Raw genomic sequence first — 25,885 nt, forward strand, 5'->3', positions numbered from 1 at the left:
ATTCATTCTGCACCTTTTTGACAGTTTCACAACGTTTTATACACATGTATGATATTATTAATCAGATAGATAGATAGATAGATAGATAGATAGATAGATAGATAGATAGATAGATAGATAGATAGATAGATAGACTGATTGCTTGATTGATTGATTGATTGATTGATTTCTTGGTCCACTGCTGCCATCTAGAGGAGTTGTGCCTCACACAAAGCTAAAGCTCAGTCCAGAAGTGAAAGTTAAAACAGCGGAAATTACTGAACCTCCGTGCAAGTACGTGCGCGAAGCTCTCTCTGTGATGTCTTTGAACTCAGGACCACACAGGTAAGGTTAAAGAGCAGATTGTCAGTTTTAGATGTTTACATATTAACACCTTTTCAGATGAGGAACACAACAGCTGTTGCGCCGAAAAGTGACTGCTTTCCGAAAAGTGACTGCACAGTAAAACTCTAGATTGGAAGGGGTTACATACTCTGTCTTTTCATTGATAGTAAAGTAAACCGGGTGCACGTACAGTGAATTTGGTCAGTGTAACGCCTTCCAATCCAGAGTTATACGGTGCCGTCACTTTTCGGTAGGGCTTCTCCTGCCGAAAAGTGACGGCACCGTATAAGTCTTTATTGCAAGGAGCGCTAAAGAGCTTTACATGTGAGGTGAAGAATCTTAAATTCTATTCTGAATTTAGCAGGGAGCCAATGAAGAGAAGCTAAAACTGGAGAAACATGATCCCTGCTGTTAGATCTCATCAGAACTCTGGCTGCAGCATTTTGGATCAGCTGGAGGCTTTTCAGAGAATATGTGGGACAGCCCAATAATAAAGAATTACAGTAGTCCAATCCAGAAGTAAGAAATGCATGGACTAGTAAAAGTATCTGAAATGAACTTATTTAATTTTTCTTTGTATTGATCATCTAGATGAAGTGTAATTACTGGTTCGGCTGAACTGGATATTTGATATATTTAGTAGATGTATGTTTTCACAACTCTACTTTGCAAAACGGAAGAAGCTGCTAACCCAAAACCGCATTTCTACAATAACAGTTAGAATATCTAAAATAAATCGACATCTTTACATTTTTTAAACATCAGTCATATAGATGAAGTGTAATTACTAATTCGGCTGCAGTAGATATTTGATATATTCAGTAGATATATGTTTTTAAAACCCGACTTTGCAAACTGAAAGAACTACAAAGATGGCGCTAATTTGTATCAGATACAATACACGGCACAAGGGAATTGTATTTTCTTTTTAGAAGGTCGTATTTCTTATAATGTGGAGTGTACAAGGAGAGATTTAAAGGGGTGGAAAACACATTTATGTGATCAGATTTTAAATATACAATTGTAAAATTGGTGAAAATGATTTTACTATATTTGATGGGCCCCCACTTGGTGGCCATGCCCATATGGGTGTAGTCACATAGCTGAAGTCAATAACTATAACAGTTGGTCGCATATCTGTAGCCTTCCAAATGCACTGTCAAGGTCAATATTTCAAGGCAGGACTAATCTATAATCTTCATACTGACATATACTCACCAGGTCAAGGTCTTTTCACAAATGTCTTTCATTCTGTCCTAAAACAAAGGATTCATTAATTTTCCCCTCTGTTTGGTGTCAGCCTCCTTCAGCTGTAGTTTCTACAACCATTTGATGGTCCAGCCTGGACCATTTCTTTTCTTCTTTGGTCAGAAAGAACCTTCAAGGTATTGATGATTTTCCCAATCATGTTCATAATTTTGGATTTGGGCTAGTGTTTTGCTTTATTTACCCATAGGTGGGTGACAATGGGCCCCTGAGCATGGGCATGTCAACATCCAACACCCCCATGGCAGGGCACTCAATTGCCCTATTTTGCCTGACACTAAAACATTCATTGTGTATGTTATAATACTTCGACTCGTTCATCCCTATATTAATCAGCCCAACTTCTTTCATCAAATCAGATACACATATAACCAGATAGACATTTGTATGTGTCAATGTTTATGTCGACTTAAGCCGACAACCAGTCGATGTAATATGAAGTGGTTTGCTAACACATTCAAGATGTAAAATCTAAATGATTAATACATACATAAATAGGAGTCATGTTTTGGGGTAAGTAGCTCTTTAACCAACTTGGAGTGGTTGCCAGGTTCACTAGTACCCGCGGTTTTTACGTATTATGTGACCCGTCCGCCTCTATTAGGTCAACAACCACTGCTACAGTATGCTACGAGGCAAGCTAAACGTAAAAGACGGTTACAACCACGTCTTTACGCTAGGACGTACACAGGCTGTAAAGCGTCGGATTCAAATGATCAGCTCGTCATCAGGCTCTGCAGTGGCCTGCCAAGGAGCCATTCATTTGAATCAGGTGTGGTGGGGGAGGGAAACATCGACAACATGCAGGGCGGTGGGTCATGAGGACCGGAACTGAGAAACACTGATTTAGAGGAAGCCTGGATGAGTGCAGCTGAAGGACAGGTGTGAGAGCAGGAGCTGACCAGGCTCCGCCCCGGACTCCCTGGAACCTGCTCCGTCCCACCCGATGCTCAGAATCAAGAATCAAGAGTCTTTATTGTCATTATACGAGATAACGAAATTTTCTACAGACTCTCAGCTTAAAGGCACAATAAAACTGTACACTAAAGAAAAAACTGTACTCGTAAAACATAATAAAATAGAATAATAATTGCACTTAGTGCAAGTCCCAGTTTGGAGGTGGAAGTGGGAGTCTGTGAGGTTGGGGGGGGGGGGGGGGGTTAAATGAGTGTTCTGCAGGGGGATGTGTGTCATTACAGGGGGGTGACAGCTCTTGGGAAGAAGCTGTTCCTGAGCCTTGTGGTGCTGGTTTGGATGTTTCTGTACCACTTTCCTGGTGGCAGCGTTACAAACAGCCTGTTGCCCGGGTGGGGGGGATCATTAGCGATGCGTCCAGCCCTCCTCTGGACTCTGGAGGTGTAAACACAGTCCTCTGTGCACCCGGGCTAAGTCCTTCCTGCTCTGTGCCGTGCAGCTACCGTAGCACACTGTAACACAGAGACACAGAATGATCTCTATTGTTGCTCTGCAGAGGTTTGCGAGCAGCTGAGAGGAGAGTCCAGCCGGCTCAGAAACCTAAACACACACCACAGCAAGCAGCATGTGACAGTTATCTCAGTTTAGAATAAATTCTGCAGGTAAATGAAAGCAAACTTTGAAGCAATGACAGAAAAAAAGTATTTATTTTTTTTAAAAGATTACTTTCTGGAATAAAATCAGATTTGAACGTTGTATGTTGAACAGGGCTCACAGGAAACAAGGAGACTCACAGTTGACTGGAGTCATCTCCATGGGTCTTCACTGGGGAGGTGATGTTCTCTTGTCCCTTTGTTCATTTTCTGTTGTTTCTGTTGTTTTTTTGTGATCGAAGGTGCTGAACAGTTGATGGAGTTCGTCATCAGTGGAAACTTTGAAGCCAATGTGTAAGCTGTGCTGTGTGCCACATAGATATTTTGTACCTGTTTGACTGTCTTTGTTAATCCAGTATAGACGTTATTTTTGTTTTTCAGATAGGTAAAGTCGGGTGTGTGTGCAGAACACACAGAAATCAGCGGTCATGGCCTGTACAACTCAGTCCGCATTAGAGTATGTCAGGAATGCCAGAATTCACCTTGTGCAGGAATTAACGAGTCTCTCTGTGATTCTGGAGAACTTGCACCAGAAAAGAGTTCTCAGTGCTGAAGAGGTCAGTAAAATACAGGCAGAGAAAGATGACTATGACAGAAACAGAGCAATAGTCGACTCCGTCACTAAAAAAGGGGAAGCAGCCTGCTACGAGTTACTCAGGATTATTGACACGACGAGGAAGAGGACCATAGGAAGGACACCTCGTTTTCCTGAGAATAAGAGCGACGCTTCTCATGAAAACAAGTTTGACCTGCACTACTGGATCAGCTGCTTTTCTTTCAAAGAAGACCTTCTAATGGAGGGAAACTACTTCCAAGGTATTTAAATCTGACTTCTGATGGGAAACTAATATTCTGTGAAGGAGCAATGGTCAGTTAATTTTCTTTCTATTCTTTCACGGTTTTTATTTTAGGACCAGGGCTGTGCCACAGATATCAGGCAAAGCTCAAGTCACGAGCACGAAAACTTTCAAAAGAGTTTTGGGTGGCAAGTAAAAGGTTGTTTGAGGAAAACAAGACGCCTGATCTGTCATTCACTTCACTTGTATTAGATACACAAGATAAAGGCTCTGCATCTAAAATAAAGAAACTGAAGAGGAAGAAAAGTAAGATGAGTCGTCCTAAAAAGCTAAGAACATACATCCCTGAGGACAAACCAGAAATCTCTGCCAGTGGCCTGCTGAAAAAAGATAAAGACGTGCTCTTGGTTGGAAAACCTGGAATTGGAAAGACAGCCCTGACTCGTGAAATGTTGAGACTCTGGGCAGAAAGAGACGACAATGAGCTGGATTACATGTTTTACTTTGACATGAGGGACACCGCTCACTTCACACCGACCATGAGTTTGGAGGATCTTCTTTTCAGTGTTTACAGTGAACCAGATGAAGGCAGAGATGAGGTCTTACAGGACATAAAGAGGAACTCTGAAAACGTTACACTTATTTTTGATGGACTCACAGATCTCTCTCCATCAGTTGTTCAGAACCTTGCAGAGAAAAACCTCCTACCTGATTCAAAGATCATCATAACATGCAGACCAGACGATGAGGATGACTTCTTCTTTGATGAACCTCTCAGAGTGGAGGTGAAAGGCTTCAGTGAGCAGACCATAAAGACATACTTATCTGCAACGCTGGGTGAAGATCACCAGAAGGTTTTGAGTCGTGTGGAGTTGTTAACTCTTTGCCATGTTCCCATGTATGCACTGATGGTGGCTGCCTGCTTTTCATCAGAAGACTCTCCACAAACAACAACTACAACTGAAATATACATCAATATTGTTCGTTTTTGCCTCCAGATGAACAGCAACAGAACGCAGAACAGGAATCTAAATCCATTCATCAGGTCTAAGGGAAAGGAAATACTGTCTTTGGCTGAAGGTGCTTTCATTGCAACTCAAAGAAAAACTGTGAACCTGCCAGAGGTGCAGTGTGAAGACAGATGTGTCCTTTCCTTCCTGAAACCACTTGTTGTCAAAGTCGCCCTGACTGAATCCGTAACTAAACATGCATTTCTTCATTACACCATGCAGGAGTTTTTTGCAGCACTGTGGCTGTTGAAGAATCCTGATGAAATCAGAAATGTTTTTCAGCAGAGCCTCACTGAGGAGATGAAACACATGAAACCTCTGATTCCTCTCATGTGTCGGTTACTGAATCAGAAAAGTCCAAGTTTGATGAGCTGTCTGATTCCTGCTGAGGAGCTCAACAGTACATGTGAGTGGTTCTTCAAAGAGATGATGGCTACTTTCCTCCCTGTGGCTGACACTGAGGACAGTGGGCCTGATGTCCCCTTAGTGTTCTTATGCCAGTGCCTGTATGAGTCCCAGCGTCCTGAAGCATGCATCTACCTCCTGGATAAACTGGACTACTCTGTTGACCTCAGTGGAGAGAATCTGGATCCTTACTATTGCTGTGCTGTGGCCTTTGTAGTCACTCAGTCCAAGGAAAGGAAAATACGTCTGAACGTTGCAGACGTGACGGTATCAGAACTAGGAATGAGACGACTGCTCGGATGCCTCCAAAATGTCCAGTGGTATGTGTGAACATGTGCTTTTAGTTTCACGTGACTGCTAATTTTACAACATCCAGAAGTTGGACATAAAAAGGAAACGGATGATGAAATTCATGCTAAACTTCACCAACATTAGATATAGAATCCACACGGTACATTTGTTTGTTTATGCACTTTTATTCAAAGCAACTTGCACTCATATCCCAGGTAGGCAGGTACCTGGGGGTCTCAGGACACACCTGCTGGAGCTAGTGGGGGGGGGGGGTCAGGATTTGAAACCCTGATCGCCCACATGAAAGGCAGCAATCTTATACTGTCCAGTTGCACATGGTACATACATATGATTCATACAGAGCCATTTCGCCACATCCACCAACATATTTATATAGTTTTGTGTTCAGATGGGACTTTCATCAGATATGCAGAGTCTGATGAACATTGAATGTTGTGTGTGTCAGATATGAGGACCTCCTTCTTTCATGGCACAGCAGCAGAGTTTGCTGTGGATACATCTGGTAAAAATGTGCAATTGCTAACTTGATAAAGTAGCAGGATGAAAGGTTTACACATTTCCTGAGAAAGTGTGAAGAGTAAATTGTTCAGAAGTCGAAATATAAGAACTATCACTTCCTGTTCTTAGTGGGGGGGGCGATGGCGTTGGTAGGATATATTTTTAGGGTGCAACAGTGATAAAACCGTCCAACTTTTGTGCCGTTCTGACTCATGAGTGATTGATAAAGACTCTTATTCTCATGAGTGATATTGAAATTTGCCGAGCTGAGACCAGCGCGCCCTTCTGCAAAAAGTCAGTTTTCTAAATGAAGTTTGACCAACTTATTATCTGTTGTCTGACCACATTTGAGGTCGGTCTGGTGAACAAGGTCAGAGTAATAAGTCCCAGAGGGAAACATGTAACTCCCAGCTGGCAGTGGGTGGGGCTGTGGCAGAGAGACAGTGATGACATGCAGATTTCTTGGATAGTGTAGCGGTATGATTGCCACCTTTCATGTTGGTGACCTGGGTTCATATCCCCTGCATGAAAGGTACTACTACCTCCTTAGGCAAGGCCCCCTTACCCTACCTGTAAGTCGCTTTGGATAAAAGCGTCTGCTAAATGCAATAACATAACATAACATATTCTTTAGGTGCCTGCAGAGATTCTACGTCTCTTTGAGGCTGATTGGATGTTGTATGTGTGAGTTCATAAGAGCTTTAATAAGGGAAACGGGACTTCTTTCTGAATCTTTTTGGATCTTGACGATCCAAATAAAAGTCCTTAGATCATGATTACCATGACCTGGATGACTGAGAATCTTCAGTTAAGATTTCAGGTGCTTCAGCTCTGAAGAAACACTCGAGCTTTTTATAATCTTTATTTAGAGACGGCCACATGTGACCAGTTAAAGAAAACTCTTTCTGGAGATTGCTAAAATGTAATATCAGTAAATTGCGTTCACAAAATGTTTAGTTTCCTGACTCAAATGGCCACCTTCCTGTTGGGTTTAGGCTTTTGTGGAGCTTTATTTGTTCTGTCTGAGTGCAAATAAAATGGATTTCTATGTGTTGCCATTTCAGGGCTCCACAGTCGGTGGCACTTTTGGCCCATTTTTCCTGAGCCGTGCAGGAGAGCCACACATAGTCAAAGTTTGTGCATCTCCTTGGGCACATTTACACAAATTCATAACTGTTTGAGCATGTTCAGGCCTCCAAAAAACAATCGAATAACCAGAAAAAGAACAAACACTACAGATACAGTAGGTCTTTGCACTGCAGTTGGTGCTCGGGCCGAACTGGTTCTGGCTCTCACAGCGTTTTCAACACTTATTTCTACCAAAGAAAGAACTTCTTCTTCAAAGTCCAGTTGCTCTTTCTCCAGCTCTTTGGATCACCATGACCCAGATGACTGAGAACCTATGCTGACACATCACATTAGTTTCCATTGTTTTGTCCAACCCCTGCATAATAAACTGAATGACACCTTTTGGTTGAGTAGTTGAACAGTGAAGAAACAGCCTCCTCTTTAAATTGCAGGTGTGACCTCCTGCCTCAGCAGCTCTGGAAGATTTTCCTCCTCAGTGAAGAGCAGATGGATTATGAGACCTTGCTCGGTCTTGATGGAAACCAGTTACATCTTCCGGTCTCTGGTAAAAGACAGCTGTTTGAAAGAGCTGTGAAAGTCATGCAGAGGATGTCTCCAAAGGTTAACGTCTGCCTCTACTGGAACAGAGCAGCTCCTGTCTGCCAGAGTCTGTGTGAGTCCCTGTTGGAGGCGATGCCATTCATCAGCTCACTCAGGTGAGGAAAAAGGATTTCATTCCTTTCATTCCTTTCAGTCTGTCAGTATTGAAATAAAAATCCTCCTTTTTGGTGGAGACTTTTCAACCAGTGGGACAAGAGGAAACTTCTTTTTAATGGAATGGCTTCACCATGGTGTTAAAACTTTAATTTGAAGGGATCGTGTGAATTACTCTTGTGATTCATACCACTAATGACACGAGTGGATAAACTTTATAGAATGAGAATGACCTCATTGTGTTGGATGAATTCATGAGGCTGGTGTTGGTTTTTTTCTGTCCTACACTTAGACACTTAGACATTTTCAGCCATTTCACTGTCAGCCAGCGTTGTGTTTTATATCCTTACTGCCATAAAGAGCTGAGTAGCACAGACCTAGTTTCAGTATTTAATTTGGTGCTACAGTAGAACAGTATTTAATCTTGATTTTACAGTAAGATAATCGCCTGCATCAGAATTATATTTGATATATTTTTGTCATCTCACAGCTTCAGGATGACTGACAGAGGTCCAGGTTTACAGAACAAGGAGAAACACAATGAGATGTTGAAGCTGGAACAGGAAAGACTTTTCCTTGATATTTGCCTCAAAACAACACATCACAATAAACACAACTTGCCCAGTTTTATGGATAAGCTCCACTCATTGTTTCCTCTGAAAACTGACATGAATAACATCCTTGATCTGTATCAACGCTTCAAGAGTGAAGGGTTTTCAGATGTCATTCCTGAACTGAAGCCCCTTTTCCAGTCAGCTCCTGCAGTCTGGTCCATAAACCTCTCAGAGAGAAAGACCTCCATCCTCCTGGAAGTGCTGAAACTCCAATCAGAGAAGAAACAAGTGGAGCTGACAGGCTGCTCACATGAAGAGAGTGAAGTGAGGAGTTTCCTACAGTGTCTGCCTTATATCTCACAGCTCAGGTAAATTAATTTAACTTTACAGAACTAACTCTATATTTAAGAGGAACATTTTAAAAGATCAGTTTTAAACTCCATAAATTTCAGTGTCTCCATATTCTTCTGAATAATTGTTGGATTTTTATTTGCACTTAAAGACTTTATCCACATGGAGTCATATTTCAGTTTGATAGAAACTTTTTCCCATTTCAGAGGGAAACATTGAACTCTTTACTGCGCTATAATTACTTTACTGTTTTGGTTGTTTGTTTTCTTGCAGTCTGATATTTTATCTGCATGTTTGATCAGTTTATAAAACTGAGTTTCTGTTAAAGATGAAACAAAACAACTGAATATATAGAAATAGTTAGTTTCACCATGCTTCTGTTAGATCTTTGGTGACATGATTCTGAATTGATTGTTGATTTAAACGACTTCTCTGTACAATCAGCAGGAAGGTTGAGTATTTTCAGGCTGTTCTTCCAGTCCATCGTGTCAAAGCACTCCCTCCTGTTTTTAGTCCTCTGAACAGCAACATGAAACATGACCGGCTGCTGAGCTAACGTGTCTTAATGAAGCTCTCTGTCTGAACAAATGAATCCCAGAGAAGAATGTGGGAGAACAGTGATTTTTAATGAGAAATATTTAGCTGCAACAGTTTGGAAACATGTGACAGTCTTCTGTCTGCATGAGAAGAATGAAATGATGTGAATAATAAGAACTCTGTAGCTCAGAGACAACAACACAGCCATGTTAATACCTCCTCATACACAAAGAGAAGAACATGCAGTTAAAGCTGCTGTTGGCTTTTTCAGTTTCTCAGCAGCTAAAGAACAAAAAGGAGCTTCTCTTTCAGCTGAATTTAACAGCATTTTAAAAGTAAATGAAGAAAACAAAGAAAGCTCCATTTAGCTGCCTTTTTAACCTGTGACTGGAGTGAACTTTACTGACCATGATGAAGATTGTAGCAGCTCTATAGAGAGCAACACATTCAGATTACAGACAGCAATGAGTCATCATCACTCTGTGTCTCCACCTGCAGATGTTGTGCAGCATAACTGTGATTTACATGTGTGTTAAATCAGCAGCAAGGTGAAGCATCAGCACCTATTGGACATGATATGGACTCTGGATTTCTTCTTTCACCGCTCTTTGATTTTAGTTTGGTTATTTGACTCTTAAAAGTCAGACAGCAGATAAAATGACGCTGACAGTTATAATTGAGTGATTTCAGTGTCAGGATCAGTGTTTGTGTTGTGAGTCAGTAACAGTCTAAAAACAATGTTCAGCTGCTCTGATGAAAGATGTGTTTAACATGGAAGTTCATCATATACAGGACAGACATGTACAAGATGGACTCCATCAGTAGTGTGTGGTTGTATTTATGCAGCTGAGATCAAATCATCTCTAAATGTTTCCTTCTTATTCTTCCAGTTTGGATCTTTGGAGCTCAGGTCTTCAAGAAGAAAGCAGGTTCTTTGTGAATCTGTTCTGTTCAGCAGCAGAGAGAGAACAGCAGACAGGAGAGAAGATGCTGGAGCTGTTATCATCAGTGTGCAGATATCAAACGTTTCCTTTTAATCATGAAGGCAAATATCAATGTGATTTTCTGCTGGATCTGTGCTCCCATGTGAAGGACCGTGAGAGTAAAACAGGTCTGAGTGTCCTTCCATCATTACAGTCAGTTTTCCAGTCAGCTCCTGCAGTCTGGTCCATAAACCTCTCAGAGAGAAAGACCTCCATCCTCCTGGAAGTGCTGAAACTCCAATCAGAGAAGAAACAAGTGGAGCTGACAGGCTGCTCACATGAAGAGAGTGAAGTGAGGAGTTTCCTACAGTGTCTGCCTTATATCTCACAGCTCAGGTAAATTAATTTAACTTTACAGAACTAACTCTACATTTAAGAGGAACATTTTAAAAGATCAGTTTTAAACTCCATAAATTTCAGTGTCTCCATATTCTTCTGAATAATTGTTGGATTTTTATTTGCACTTAAAGACTTTATCCACATGGAGTCATATTTCAGTTTGATAGAAACTTTTTCCCATTTCAGAGGGAAACATTGAACTCTTTACTGCGCTATAATTACTTTACTGTTTTGGTTGTTTGTTTTCTTGCAGTCTGATATTTTATCTGCATGTTTGATCAGTTTATAAAACTGAGTTTCTGTTAAAGATGAAACAAAACAACTGAATATATAGAAATAGTTAGTTTCACCATGCTTCTGTTAGATCTTTGGTGACATGATTCTGAATTGATTGTTGATTTAAACGACTTCTCTGTACAATCAGCAGGAAGGTTGAGTATTTTCAGGCTGTTCTTCCAGTCCATCGTGTCAAAGCACTCCCTCCTGTTTTTAGTCCTCTGAACAGCAACATGAAACATGACCGGCTGCTGAGCTAACGTGTCTTAATGAAGCTCTCTGTCTGAACAAATGAATCCCAGAGAAGAATGTGGGAGAACAGTGATTTTTAATGAGAAATATTTAGCTGCAACAGTTTGGAAACATGTGACAGTCTTCTGTCTGCATGAGAAGAATGAAATGATGTGAATAATAAGAACTCTGTAGCTCAGAGACAACAACACAGCCATGTTAATACCTCCTCATACACAAAGAGAAGAACATGCAATTAAAGCTGCTGTTGGCTTTTTCAGTTTCTCAGCAGCTAAAGAACAAAAAGGAGCTTCTCTTTCAGCTGAATTTAACAGCATTTTAAAAGTAAATGAAGAAAACAAAGAAAGCTCCATTTAGCTGCCTTTTTAACCTGTGACTGGAGTGAACTTTACTGACCATGATGAAGATTGTAGCAGCTCTATAGAGAGCAACACATTCAGATTACAGACAGCAATGAGTCATCATCACTCTGTGTCTCCACCTGCAGATGTTGTGCAGCATAACTGTGATTTACATGTGTGTTAAATCAGCAGCAAGGTGAAGCATCAGCACCTATTGGACATGATATGGACTCTGGATTTCTTCTTTCACCGCTCTTTGATTTTAGTTTGGTTATTTGACTCTTAAAAGTCAGACAGCAGATAAAATGACGCTGACAGTTATAATTGAGTGATTTCAGTGTCAGGATCAGTGTTTGTGTTGTGAGTCAGTAACAGTCTAAAAACAATGTTCAGCTGCTCTGATGAAAGATGTGTTTAACATGGAAGTTCATCATATACAGGACAGACATGTACAAGATGGACTCCATCAGTAGTGTGTGGTTGTATTTATGCAGCTGAGATCAAATCATCTCTAAATGTTTCCTTCTTATTCTTCCAGTTTGGATCTTTGGAGCTCAGATCTTCAAGAAGAAACCAGGTTCTTTGGGAATCTGTTGTGTGCAGCAGCAGAGAGAGAACAGCAGACAGGAGAGAAGATGCTGGAGCTGTTATCATCAGTGTGCAGATATCAAACGTTTCCTTTTAATCATGAAGACAAACGTCAGTCTGATTTCCTGCTGGATCTGTTCTCCCATGTGAAGGACTGTGAGAGTAAAACAGGTCTGAGTGTCCTTCCATCATTACAGTCAGTTTTCCAGTCAGCTCCTGCAGTCTGGTTCATAAACCTCTCAGAGAGAAAGACCTCCATCCTCCTGGAAGTGCTGAAACTCCAATCAGAGAAGAAGCAAGTGAAGCTGACAGGCTGCTCACATGAAGAGAGTGGAGTGAGGAGTGTCCTACAGTGTCTGCCTTATATCTCACAGCTCAGGTAAATTCATTTAACTTTACAGAACTAACTCTACATTTAAGAGGAACATTTTAAAAGATCAGTTTTAAACTCCATAAATTTCAGTGTCTCCATATTCTTCTGAATAATTGTTGGATTTTTATTTGCACTTAAAGACTTTATCCACATGGAGTCATATTTCAGTTTGATAGAAACTTTTTCCCATTTCAGAGGGAAACATTGAACTCTTTACTGCGCTATAATTACTTTACTGTTTTGGTTGTTTGTTTTCTTGCAGTCTGATATTTTATCTGCATGTTTGATCAGTTTATAAAACTGAGTTTCTGTTAAAGATGAAACAAAACAACTGAATATATAGAAATAGTTAGTTTCACCATGCTTCTGTTAGATCTTTGGTGACATGATTCTGAATTGATTGTTGATTTAAACGACTTCTCTGTACAATCAGCAGGAAGGTTGAGTATTTTCAGGCTGTTCTTCCAGTCCATCGTGTCAAAGCACTCCCTCCTGTTTTTAGTCCTCTGAACAGCAACATGAAACATGACCGGCTGCTGAGCTAACGTGTCTTAATGAAGCTCTCTGTCTGAACAAATGAATCCCAGAGAAGAATGTGGGAGAACAGTGATTTTTAATGAGAAATATTTAGCTGCAACAGTTTGGAAACATGTGACAGTCTTCTGTCTGCATGAGAAGAATGAAATGATGTGAATAATAAGAACTCTGTAGCTCAGAGACAACAACACAGCCATGTTAATACCTCCTCATACACAAAGAGAAGAACATGCAGTTAAAGCTGCTGTTGGCTTTTTCAGTTTCTCAGCAGCTAAAGAACAAAAAGGAGCTTCTCTTTCAGCTGAATTTAACAGCATTTTAAAAGTAAATGAAGAAAACAAAGAAAGCTCCATTTAGCTGCCTTTTTAACCTGTGACTGGAGTGAACTTTACTGACCATGATGAAGATTGTAGCAGCTCTATAGAGAGCAACACATTCAGATTACAGACAGCAATGAGTCATCATCACTCTGTGTCTCCACCTGCAGATGTTGTGCAGCATAACTGTGATTTACATGTGTGTTAAATCAGCAGCAAGGTGAAGCATCAGCACCTATTGGACATGATATGGACTCTGGATTTCTTCTTTCACCGCTCTTTGATTTTAGTTTGGTTATTTGACTCTTAAAAGTCAGACAGCAGATAAAATGACGCTGACAGTTATAATTGAGTGATTTCAGTGTCAGGATCAGTGTTTGTGTTGTGAGTCAGTAACAGTCTAAAAACAATGTTCAGCTGCTCTGATGAAAGATGTGTTTAACATGGAAGTTCATCATATACAGGACAGACATGTACAAGATGGACTCCATCAGTAGTGTGTGGTTGTATTTATGCAGCTGAGATCAAAAACATCTCTAAATGTTTCCTTCTTATTGTTCCAGTTTGTATCTTTGGAGCTCAGATCTTCAAGAAGAAACCAGGTTCTTTGGGAATCTGTTCTGTGCAGCAGCAGAGAGAGAACAGCAGACAGGAGAGAAGATGCTGGAGCTGTTATCATCAGTGTGCAGATATCAAAGGTTTCCTTTTAATCATGAAGGCAAATATCAGTCTGATTTCCTGCTGGATCTGTTCTCCCATGTGAAGGACTGTGAGAGTAAAACAGGTCTGAGTGTCCTTCCATCATTACAGTCAGTTTTCCAGTCAGCTCCTGCAGTCTGGTCCATAAACCTCTCAGAGAGAAAGACCTCCATCCTCCTGGAAGTGCTGAAACTCCAATCAGAGAAGAAACAAGTGGAGCTGACAGGCTGCTCACATGAAGAGAGTGAAGTGAGGAGTTTCCTACAGTGTCTGCCTTATATCTCACAGCTCAGGTAAATTAATTTAACTTTACAGAACTAACTCTATATTTAAGAGGAACATTTTAAAAGATCAGTTTTAAACTCCATAAATTTCAGTGTCTCCATATTCTTCTGAATAATTGTTGGATTTTTATTTGCACTTAAAGACTTTATCCACATGGAGTCATATTTCAGTTTGATAGAAACTTTTTCCCATTTCAGAGGGAAACATTGAACTCTTTACTGCGCTATAATTACTTTACTGTTTTGGTTGTTTGTTTTCTTGCAGTCTGATATTTTATCTGCATGTTTGATCAGTTTATAAAACTGAGTTTCTGTTAAAGATGAAACAAAACAACTGAATATATAGAAATAGTTAGTTTCACCATGCTTCTGTTAGATCTTTGGTGACATGATTCTGAATTGATTGTTGATTTAAATGACTTCTCTGTACAATCAGCAGGAAGGTTGAGTATTTTCAGGCTGTTCTTCCAGTCCATCGTGTCAAAGCACTCCCTCCTGTTTTTAGTCCTCTGAACAGCAACATGAAACATGACCGGCTGCTGAGCTAACGTGTCTTAATGAAGCTCTCTGTCTGAACAAATGAATCCCAGAGAAGAATGTGGGAGAACAGTGATTTTTAATGAGAAATATTTAGCTGCAACAGTTTGGAAACATGTGACAGTCTTCTGTCTGCATGAGAAGAATGAAATGATGTGAATAATAAGAACTCTGTAGCTCAGAGACAACAACACAGCCATGTTAATACCTCCTCACACACAAAGAGAAGAACATGCAGTTAAAGCTGCTGTTGGCTTTTTCAGTTTCTCAGCAGCTAAAGAACAAAAAGGAGCTTCTCTTTCAGCTGAATTTAACAGCATTTTAAAAGTAAATGAAGAAAACAAAGAAAGCTCCATTTAGCTGCCTTTTTAACCTGTGACTGGAGTGAACTTTACTGACCATGATGAAGATTGTAGCAGCTCTATAGAGAGCAACACATTCAGATTACAGACAGCAATGAGTCATCATCACTCTGTGTCTCCACCTGCAGATGTTGTGCAGCATAACTGTGATTTACATGTGTGTTAAATCAGCAGCAAGGTGAAGCATCAGCACCTATTGGACATGATATGGACTCTGGATTTCTTCTTTCACCGCTCTTTGATTTTAGTTTGGTTATTTGACTCTTAAAAGTCAGACAGCAGATAAAATGACGCTGACAGTTATAATTGAGTGATTTCAGTGTCAGGATCAGTGTTTGTGTTGTGAGTCAGTAACAGTCTAAAAACAATGTTCAGCTGCTCTGATGAAAGATGTGTTTAACATGGAAGTTCATCATATACAGGACAGACATGTACAAGATGGACTCCATCAGTAGTGTGTGGTTGTATTTATGCAGCTGAGATCAAATCATCTCTAAATGTTTCCTTCTTATTCTTCCAGTTTGGATCTTTGGAGCTCAGATCTTCAAGAAGAAACCAGGTTCTTTGTGAATCTGTTGTGTGCAGCAGCAGAGAGAGAACAGCAGACAGGAGAGAAGATGCTGGAGCTGTTATCATCAGTGTGCAGATATCAAACGTTTCCTTTTAATCATGAAGACAAACGTCAGTCTGATTTTCTGCTGGATCTGTTCTCCCATGTGAAGGACTGTGAGAGTAAAACAGGTCTGAGTGTCCTTCCATCATTACAGTCAGTTTTCCAGTCAGTTCCTGCAGTCTGGTCCATAAACCTCTCAGAGAGAAAGACCTCCATCCTCCTGGAAGTGCTGAAACTCCAATCAGAGAAGAAACAAGTGGAGCTGACAGGCTGCTCACATGAAGAGAGTGAAGTGAGGAGTTTCCTACAGTGTCTGCCTTATATCTCACAGCTCAGGTAAATTAATTTAACTTTACAGAACTAACTCTATATTTAAGAGGAACATTTTAAAAGATCAGTTTTAAACTCCATAAATTTCAGTGTCTCCATATTCTTCTGAATAATTGTTGGATTTTTATTTGCACTTAAAGACTTTATCCACATGGAGTCATATTTCAGTTTGATAGAAACTTTTTCCCATTTCAGAGGGAAACATTGAACTCTTTACTGCTCTATAATTACTTTACTGTTTTGGTTGTTTCTTTTCTTGCAGTCTGATATTTTATCTGCATGTTTGATCAGTTTATAAAACTGAGTTTCTGTTAAAGATGAAACAAAACAACTGAATATATAGAAATAGTTAGTTTCACCATGCTTCTGTTAGATCTTTGGTGACATGATTCTGAATTGATTGTTGATTTAAACGACTTCTCTGTACAATCAGCAGGAAGGTTGAGTATTTTCAGGCTGTTCTTCCAGTCCATCGTGTCAAAGCACTCCCTCCTGTTTTTAGTCCTCTGAACAGCAACATGAAACATGACCGGCTGCTGAGCTAACGTGTCTTAATGAAGCTCTCTGTCTGAACAAATGAATCCCAGAGAAGAATGTGGGAGAACAGTGATTTTTAATGAGAAATATTTAGCTGCAACAGTTTGGAAACATGTGACAGTCTTCTGTCTGCATGAGAAGAATGAAATGATGTGAATAATAAGAACTCTGTAGCTCAGAGACAACAACACAGCCATGTTAATACCTCCTCATACACAAAGAGAAGAACATGCAGTTAAAGCTGCTGTTGGCTTTTTCAGTTTCTCAGCAGCTAAAGAACAAAAAGGAGCTTCTCTTTCAGCTGAATTTAACAGCATTTTAAAAGTAAATGAAGAAAACAAAGAAAGCTCCATTTAGCTGCCTTTTTAACCTGTGACTGGAGTGAACTTTACTGACCATGATGAAGATTGTAGCAGCTCTATAGAGAGCAACACATTCAGATTGCAGACAGCAATGAGTCATCATCACTCTGTGTCTCCACCTGCAGATGTTGTGCAGCATAACTGTGATTTACATGTGTGTTAAATCAGCAGCAAGGTGAAGCATCAGCACCTATTGGACATGATATGGACTCTGGATTTCTTCTTTCACCGCTCTTTGATTTTAGTTTGGTTATTTGACTCTTAAAAGTCAGACAGCAGATAAAATGACGCTGACAGTTATAATTGAGTGATTTCAGTGTCAGGATCAGTGTTTGTGTTGTGAGTCAGTAACAGTCTAAAAACAATGTTCAGCTGCTCTGATGAAAGATGTGTTTAACATGGAAGTTCATCATATACAAGACAGACATCTACAAGATGGACTCCATCAGTAGTGTGTGGTTGTATTTATGCAGCTGAGATCAAATCATCTCTAAATGTTTCCTTCTTATTCTTCCAGTTTGGATCTTTGGAGCTCAGATCTTCAAGAAGAAACCAGGTTCTTTGGGAATCTGTTGTGTGCAGCAGCAGAGAGAGAACAGCAGACAGGAGAGAAGATGCTGGAGCTGTTATCATCAGTGTGCAGATATCAAAGGTTTCCTTTTAATCATGATGGCAAACATCAGTCTGATTTCCTGCTGGATCTGTTCTCCCATGTGAAGGACTGTGAGAGTAAAACAGGTCTGAGTGTCCTTCCATCATTACAGTCAGTTTTCCAGTCAGCTCCTGCAGTCTGGTCCATAAACCTCTCAGAGAGAAAGACCTCCATCCTCCTGGAAGTGCTGAAACTCCAATCAGAGAAGAAACAAGTGGAGCTGACAGGCTGCTCACATGAAGAGAGTGAAGTGAGGAGTTTCCTACAGTGTCTGCCTTATATCTCACAGCTCAGGTAAACATGGCAACAGTTTTCAGTGTTACAACACCTTCTTTTGGGTTTTATTTTTAATATATTGTGATGTTTTCATATCTAATAACATACTTTGTTATTTTTAGATTTTGTACACTGATGGATGCAAAAGCTGATAGATCACTTTGAATGGAACAGTTTATTAACATATAATCCTGCCATTTTCCCTCATTTTTCCGCCCTCATCTGTGTATTAGCTGTGGTCCTGAGTTCTTCCAGAGTGTGTGTTCCTCCATCTCTGTGAGGTCCAGAGAGGAGCTGCTGCAGCTGGTGTCTCTGCTGCAGCTCCTGGATTTCCAGCTTCTGTTAACAGGAGAGTTACCCAGGAAGACCTGCTGCTCTGTGGGGAGAGTTCTCAGATTGTGTTGCTCTAAGGTGGATCTCCTCCTCACAGCCAGCAGGATGTCTCTCAGAGGAGCCTCCCTCCTCTTCAGATATACAACACAGCTGCACAGTCTGAGGTAGGAAGTGCAGTCCCTCTTTAACACTATTTACCAGCTTCAGTTCTTGGTGCCGTCTCTTCTGATCGCCTCTGATTTTCAGGCTTTCCAACAGCACAGCCTTGCTCCTGTCTCAGTGGGTCAGAAGAGGCAGACTGGTCTTTCCACTGGCTGCTGAAGAGCTTTCTCTTGAGTCTGAGAAAGTCCAGCCATCAGAGAGAGTGTTGTTGAAGGTTGTCAGCAGTTTGGCTTCTCTGCTGAGACACTGGACAGTCGGTCGATTGGAGCTGACTGAGTCCTGCATCCCTGCTCAGCATCTCATCACACTGCTGCTTCATGATGGTTCTCTCACAGTCAGGTAAAAGTCTTTCCTCAACTGTCTCAGAACTACATGGAGATATTTTTATGAACAGATGTTTTTTATTTTTTAAATCTTCAGACTGAATGAAAAGATCCTCCAGCAGCTTCTGTCCCTCCTCCATGAAGTCCAGGACGAGGACTTGACTTTGTCCTTCCTGAGTAAGCTCGGTGGAGACCTGAGCTCCTGCTGTCTGAACTGGGAGCTTCTTCACTATCTGCTGCAGCAGTCGTCAGCTCAGATCATCGCTGTGAACCTGAAGAAGAACCGCTTCTTACAGCACAGAGCTGCTCCTCTGCTGCCCTTTCTGGACAGGATCCTTTTTAAAAGGTGGTCATTTTAGATTTTTTCACCTTTTTACAGATAAAGACTGTTTATCCTCTTTAATGATAAATGAAATGTTGTGGCTCATCTTTCATCATCAGTTCATGAATTGATGAACTGAAAGTGTTCCTCTGAATGCTTTCAGGCCCAGTCCCAGTTTTGTGAGGACGTTCATCAGAGAGCTCTGCTCAGCTCATGCCAGTCACATGGTGCCCAGTTTACTGAGGTCACTGGATCATGTGATCAACCTGAACTGCACAGAGCTGGACTCAGTGGACTGTGCTGCTCTGCTCTTCATCCTCAGACACAGTGACAGAGTTCAGCTGAAGCTGCTGTGGGCCTCCATCCCAGCTGAGGAAACCAAGTCCATCCTCTTTACGCTGGACAGAGTTTCTGATCTCAGGTCAGATATCAGAGCTTGTTTCTCAGTGCTGTGAATAACATCCAGATTCTCCCCTCATCAGCCCAAACAGACAGTCAGATTGGACTCAGTCTGACTGCAGTGATCACAGAAACCAAGTAGATAAAAGCAGTATCTTATCTTTGGGATATCTGCAGATCATGTTGGTAACTGATCAATGAAGATAAATGAAATAGTTTCTATCTGTGTATGAACTGTTTGATTTGGTTCATTCCTGCATCAATGTTTCCACCAGTGTGGACAGGAAGCAGCTGCTGAGGTTCCTCCACTGCTGTGCTGCCTCTGGCGGCCAGCAGGAGGCAGCATCACACCTGCTGAGGACCCTGCAGCACAGCTTGGATCTGTCCTGCTCCTCCTGTGTGGAGCTCTCAGAGGAGGCTCAGACTGAGCCTCTGAGTCTGAGTGCCGGTGACTGCAGGGCCGTCTCCACCATCCTGAGACACAGCAGCCGGGACACACAGCTCCACCTACGAGACTGTGAGGTGGAGGACAGCGGGCTGGACCTGCTGTTTCCTGTCCTAGACAGGGTCTGCCTCAGGTGAGAGGGACCACTAATGAAGCTGAACCAGAGAGAAGCTTGTTCACATTCATGCTGCTGCATCCTAACAGTCTGCTCTGTTCCTCCTGTTCAGAGTCAGTAAGACTGTCCTCCTCCAGCTGCTGTCCCTGCTTCCTGTGAACAGTGAGAGGGACACAGTGAGACGGGCGGAGTTCCTGGGCAGAGCCCTGGGTGGAGAGCTGGATCTGAGTCACACCACACTGGATCAGAGGCTCTGTGGAGCTCTGCTCCGGATGCTGGACTTTTGTGAAGATCTGACAGAGCTGGACCTCAGTCACTGTCAGCTCACTGACCAGCTGCTGCTCCAGCTCATCACACATCTGCACAAAGTCTGCGTCCTGGAGTAAGTGTCAGAAACTGTTCCCTCTGGAGACCAACACAAACATCTGTTCAGATACCGGGGCCCAAATAAAGCAGTGCACCTCATTCACAGAGTTCTGTATCGGCCCAAACATGCCTTCAAGGAGCCGTGAAGCTGATCCACATTCAGGAGAGCCTGAGTCCCTGTTAGTGTGATGTGGAGACGCTCCTGTTAGAGGAGAGGCACATCTGCACAGCAGGGCTGCGTTTACAGATGTTTGTAACAGAACATCAAACTGTGCTTCACTTTTATTTGAGTCTTTACTTTTCTTTGTCATGAACCTGCTCTCAGCAGAGCAGAACATAACGTTCAGTGTTGTGTTTGTGTTCCAGTCTGAGTCACAATAAGATCACCGATGCTTCCACTGATGGCTTACTCCAGCTGCTCTCCATCAACCCCTCCATCAGCACTGTGAGGTGAGCGAGCATCCATTACTGCACCATCAGAGAAGAGCCTTCTCCTCACAGAGGAATCATGGGTAATCTGACGTGAGCTGGACTGGTGTCGTTGTGTCTGAATGAGTGACGTCTGCTCTCTGCTTCGCTCTCTTTCTAGACTCTTCAGCAACAGCATCGTGGACAGAACTCCCTTTAAGAAAAACAAGCAGTTTGAAATCTGGTGAAGCAGCCGTCAGTCGGTGGTCATGTGACCATTGGGGCGTCGCTGTTTTCTGGCCTCATTAAAAACTCTTTTCCTGATCATTACAGGAAGATATTGTCTGCAGAGCAGCACTAACACTGTGTGGGGGGGTCAGCAGTGTACCACACAGTGACATTAGGTCAGCTTTGATGATGACCACATGAGAATATCTTTTTATCGGATGATGGAGAGGCGGAGAGGAGGCGGAGAGGAGGCGTGGAGGAGGCGGCAGAGAGGAGGCGGAGAGGAGGCGGAGAGGAGGCGGGGAGGAGGCGGCAGAGAGGAGGCGGAGAGGAGGCGGAGAGGAGGCGGGGAGGAGGCGAAGAGGAGGAGGTGGCGGAGAGGAGGAGGCGGCGGAGAGGAGGCGGAGAGGAGGCGGAGAGGAGGCGGGGAGGAGGCGACGGAGAGGAGGCGGGGGAGAGGAGGCGGCGGAGAGGAGGCGGCAAAGAGGAGGCGGCAAAGAGGAGGCGGAGAGGAGGCGGAGAGGAGGCGGGGAGGAGGCGACGGAGAGGAGGCGGGGGAGAGGAGGCGGCGGAGAGGAGGCGGCAAAGAGGAGGCGGCAAAGAGGAGGCGGAGAGGAGGCGGAGGAGAGGAGGCGGCAAAGAGGAGGCGGCAAAGAGGAGGCGGCAAAGAGGAGGCAGAGGAGAGGAGGCAGAGGAGAGGAGGCGGAGAGGAGGCGGAGAGGAGGCGGGGAGGAGGCGACGGAGAGGAGGCGGGGGAGAGGAGGCGGCGGAGAGGAGGCGGCAAAGAGGAGGCGGCAAAGAGGAGGCGGAGAGGAGGCGGAGGAGAGGAGGCGGCAAAGAGGAGGCGGCAAAGAGGAGGCGGCAAAGAGGAGGCGGAGGAGAGGAGGCGGCAAAGAGGAGGCGGCAAAGAGGAGGCGGCAAAGAGGAGGCGGAGGAGAGGAGGCGGAGGAGAGGAGGCGGCAAAGAGGAGGCGGCAAAGAGGAGGCGGCAAAGAGGAGGCGGAGAGGAGGCGGAGGAGAGGAGGCGAAGGAGAGGAGGCGGCAGCGTTTGTCACACTTCATGATGTTTCTGAGCGGCTGCAGCTTCTTCTTCTTCTTCTTCTTCTCTGGAGCTCATATTTATGACGGTACCCTGTGATGATCATCCTGACTTTCACACTTCTGACTGTTGGCTTCAGCATGAAATGATTCTGTTATTGTGTGAAGCAAAGAGAAGCCATAAGTGTTGCATCAGTGCTGTGAGGAGGCCTGATTTATTTGTTGTTCTCTGTATTTATTCTGAATGTCGTCTCAGGGTAACGATGCAGCAACTGAACACTCAGGAAAAAACACGTTAAAACCACTTTAACTGTAAGAAATGATCAGAACGATGAGTTTTAGTTCAGTTTAGTTTACAGCTGAGTGACTCTGTGGCAGAAACACACCTGGATCTCAGAGGCCTTTTCTGTACGACCAGTTTACACCAGAAACACTTTGGTCTGCTGCTGATGAGAAGAAATGTTCCTCCGTGTTCATGGACAGCTGCTGATGGACTCATTCATAAAGAGGCAGATCCCCGAAGCTTCCAGCTGTTATGTTTCAAACTTTATTTCATCATGTGCGACAGAAGTCACGCGTCAGCTTTTAAACGGGAGCAAACAGGTTTGTACGGTAACATTTGGAAATGCAGAATAAAATAAAATATCAGACATTTCTCAGTGAAACTTTCATTCTGGAAATCTGTTGTTGAACCAGACTGAGAGTCTGCTTGTTGGCAGCTCTCAGCTGAATGCTGACGGCACTCCGTCTGCAGCAGGCCTCCAAAGACCTGAGAGTCCAGTCTCCAGAGAGGATCCTCTGTGATCAGACAGCCTGCAAACGGACAAATCACTCATTTAATAGTTTTTCTTCTGAACAGAAAACCTTTTTCTCCGTATCAGGAGCCAAATATGTTTGTGGTTTTGGACCGACTCCACGGTGGTGAGATCAGGACTGAGGGTCAGACCATGTGTCCAAACTTCCTTCAGATTATTTTCGACCCCCACAGACTCTGATAACTGACACTCTCCATTCCAGTGGTCTTTAGTTTCTCAACATCTGTTTACCTTCATGTTCAGGAGCTTTGCTCATAAACTGTTTTTGTTTTTCTTTGTTCGGCGGCTTTGTGTTTGTGAGCTCCTTAAAAAATGTTTGCAGAAATGTAGATCTATTTTATTTTATTTAAAGTCTGCGGAATGGGGCCAGTGGCCCCCTGTGGCCCCCCTCCCCGAACAAAGCGTCTGCATCAGTAATAAAATGACTCTTGCGATGATTTTGTACTGAAGGGAAAGGCGGAAATAAAGCGTCTACGCAGGTTTCTGGTCGGACCACTTAGAGCAGCGCACACTGTGCACCGCCAAGAGAGAGCCGACCCAGATTTATGGAGTATCTACAGATATATCTACACCTGTATGTACTCTGTAGCTCTGAGCAGAACCATGGACATTATAAAGAGAGCCGAGCGGACTCCAGTGAGTGAAGGAAGCGGAGGAAAAGAGCGCGAAACATTTTCTCGTTCAAACAATTGAAGGTGAGGAAAACTATTTTTCGTCTGGTATTGAAAACACAAGATTTTGATCTGGTCTGAAAATGTTGTTGCTGACTTGTTGCTTGTTCCGCAGGAGACTGAGACTCCGTTTTTCAAAGGTTTAATTCAGATGTTTCCGATTGAAGATTTTTTTTCCTGAACGTTTCGCCCGAGTCGATGGTTCATGTTACAAAGTGAAATGATTTCAGCTCCTTCATTTTCGACATATAATTTTAAAAGAATCGCAGCGACATTATGATATTAATTAATGCAAGCCAACAGCAACAGTACTGAGTAAATATTTAATTCAGTGTTGTCCCTTTGCTTGACTGTCTCGTATTTTTTGCTCTTCAGTTATCAAAATGAAGAGAAAGGGGGACATTATGTCCTATTTCGTCCCCCGGCCCCAAAACATAAAAAACAGACAGGAAATGAAGAGAGGCGGCTGGAAGAAGAGAGGAATCCAGAGGAATTAGGTCAAGAGGTGAGCAATGAAAGTGATGGAACTGAGCAGGAAGAAAGCACAGCTGAGACAGAAGAACAGATGCAGACAGGCGGAGGATAGAGCTTCCTCATCTACATGCACTGGAGCATCAGCTTAGTGATGCTGAAAGAACAGAGTTTAGCAACAATGTGTTCATGTAGACATGTTAAGTCTCATTTAGTTCTAAATGTCATGGGTCTATAAATATCCTGTTGGTGTTTCTTTATTGCTGAAGTACAGCGTTTCAGGTATTTAAGCTCTGTGGCAGGCTGAGGACGACCCATTCATTTGAATCAGCTGTGCTGGAGCAGGCAAACATGGAAAACATGCAGGGCGGGTGCCTCGAGGACCAGGATTGAGAAACACTGCTGTAGTGTATCTGCTGACATATGTTTTGTCTTTCTCCAGGTATCAGCAAACGTTGGCAAGAAGCAGCAGCACAGCCAAAGCTGAAAATATTTCCAAGGACCTTGATGGGGGACAGGAGACGAAGCTTAAAAGTAGCCTGGTGTGACATTCATCCTTGGCTGGAGTATTCCCAAAGGCTGGACTCGTCATATTGTTCTGCCTGCAGACATTTCAGCCAACAGCCAAGAGACAGTTTTTGACTCGCCGGGGGGGGGGATTCAGACACTGGGAAAAGACGACGTACAAAGAGGGAGGATTTGTAGTTGATTCAAAGTCTGTAACGGGTCTGACTTCAGCTTCCATTAGCAGCCATGTATCCAAATATGTGTTCAAGCAGTGTCCTTCATCACGTAGAGGTCTGATTATGATGATGTGTGTCTGAGTGACCTTATATCCAAGAGTCAAAACTGTGAAAACCACTGAAAAAGAATTAGATTTTAAAAACAACGTTTCTGAAGACGGTTTGCAGCTTCTGCATCCTGTGCAGCAGAAAGGCTGAAAGCAGAAAGTTGTTGGAGACGAAGCTGCTGGCAGCCGCCTCAGAAGAGTCTTAATTCTACCTAAACACGTGTTACAGTCCAGAGTTTCATCATGCATCATGTTTGTATTACACAGACGTTATTGTGTGTATTTATTCATTCATATCTGCCATGAAAAAGCGCTGGAAAATAAAATGGCCGTTTATTACTGCCCTCTAGCGGTTAAACTGCACAGCTACATTAATCAGTGCTTTCTGATTTAACCGGAAGTTAGATTACCAGAACCACGGTACAGCGAGAAATATAAAGTCTGTTCTGTTTAAATTTACTGTCACATGAAGTAGCCACGATTTAGCACCACATTCACTCATTTTGGACTCATCATTTCAGCTGAATAGAAGCAGAGAAAACAAAGATGCTGACTGCCGTTAACTAGCTAGCGCTAACTATAGCTTGGTTTACACTTGAAGGAAAAAACTGCGCCTTTCACACAAAGAGGCCACCAACTTATTTACATTCAGTCACTAGTCCGTAAAGCAATTCTCCACTGTTATCAGATCAAATAGCTTTATGTCACATCTGTTAAGTGCAGCACAGCGTTAATATGATTTTATTTTGAAAGTCTTACAGGAAGTGTGAGTCATTTGTAATATCTCTATCTTTACCTTTTCTGTAGATACCATCTGTGGCCGCTAGAGGGCAGAAACGCCCTGCTCACAGTATAAAGACTGAATCTGTGGACTGCAGCTGGTTGCCTTCATCATATGAACAAAATGACTTTATAACAAACAGATTTCACTCCATTTC

General features: G+C 42.6%; 1 protein-coding gene and 1 long non-coding RNA gene across 2 annotated transcripts; both read left to right on the forward strand.

Moving 5' to 3' along the window:
* Window positions 1-281: 281 nt before the first annotated feature.
* Window positions 282-21,400, forward strand: LOC140276980 (uncharacterized). The gene is made up of 19 exons (XM_072371884.1): window positions 282-324; window positions 3,401-3,452; window positions 3,540-3,974; window positions 4,070-5,690; window positions 7,701-7,964; window positions 8,453-8,884; window positions 10,295-10,723; window positions 12,134-12,562; window positions 13,974-14,402; window positions 15,813-16,241; window positions 17,652-18,080; window positions 18,296-18,559; window positions 18,642-18,896; window positions 18,978-19,226; window positions 19,366-19,623; window positions 19,877-20,179; window positions 20,274-20,543; window positions 20,894-20,977; window positions 21,117-21,400. Exons 3-19 carry the CDS (start codon window positions 3,587-3,589, stop codon window positions 21,181-21,183), a joined length of 6,600 nt encoding a protein of 2,199 aa, XP_072227985.1. The 5' UTR covers window positions 282-324; window positions 3,401-3,452; window positions 3,540-3,586; the 3' UTR covers window positions 21,184-21,400.
* A 2,119-nt stretch (window positions 21,401-23,519) lies between these two features.
* Window positions 23,520-25,513, forward strand: LOC140293913 (uncharacterized). Its single transcript, XR_011912723.1, has 3 exons — window positions 23,520-23,710; window positions 24,062-24,191; window positions 24,600-25,513. It is a non-coding gene; the product is annotated as an uncharacterized lncRNA (long non-coding RNA).
* The last annotated feature ends 372 nt before the right edge of the window (window positions 25,514-25,885 follow it).

Source organism: Leuresthes tenuis, unplaced genomic scaffold (assembly GCF_036924035.1).
Source record: "Leuresthes tenuis unplaced genomic scaffold, fLeuTen1.0.hap1 SCAF_1, whole genome shotgun sequence".
Classification (NCBI taxonomy): domain Eukaryota; kingdom Metazoa; phylum Chordata; class Actinopteri; order Atheriniformes; family Atherinopsidae; genus Leuresthes; species Leuresthes tenuis.

What these genes read in the sequence shown, in the direction of transcription:
- LOC140276980 (XM_072371884.1), top strand. Translation starts at nt 3,587, where the DNA reads ATGGCCTGTACAACTCAGTCCGCATTAGAGTATGTCAGGAATGCCAGA. An exon ending in CCTTATATCTCACAGCTCAG is followed by an intron (nt 14,403 to 15,812) that starts GTAAATTAATTT and finishes TTATTCTTCCAG; the next exon opens with TTTGGATCTTTGGAGCTCAG. An exon ending in CCTTATATCTCACAGCTCAG is followed by an intron (nt 18,081 to 18,295) that starts GTAAACATGGCA and finishes TCTGTGTATTAG; the next exon opens with CTGTGGTCCTGAGTTCTTCC.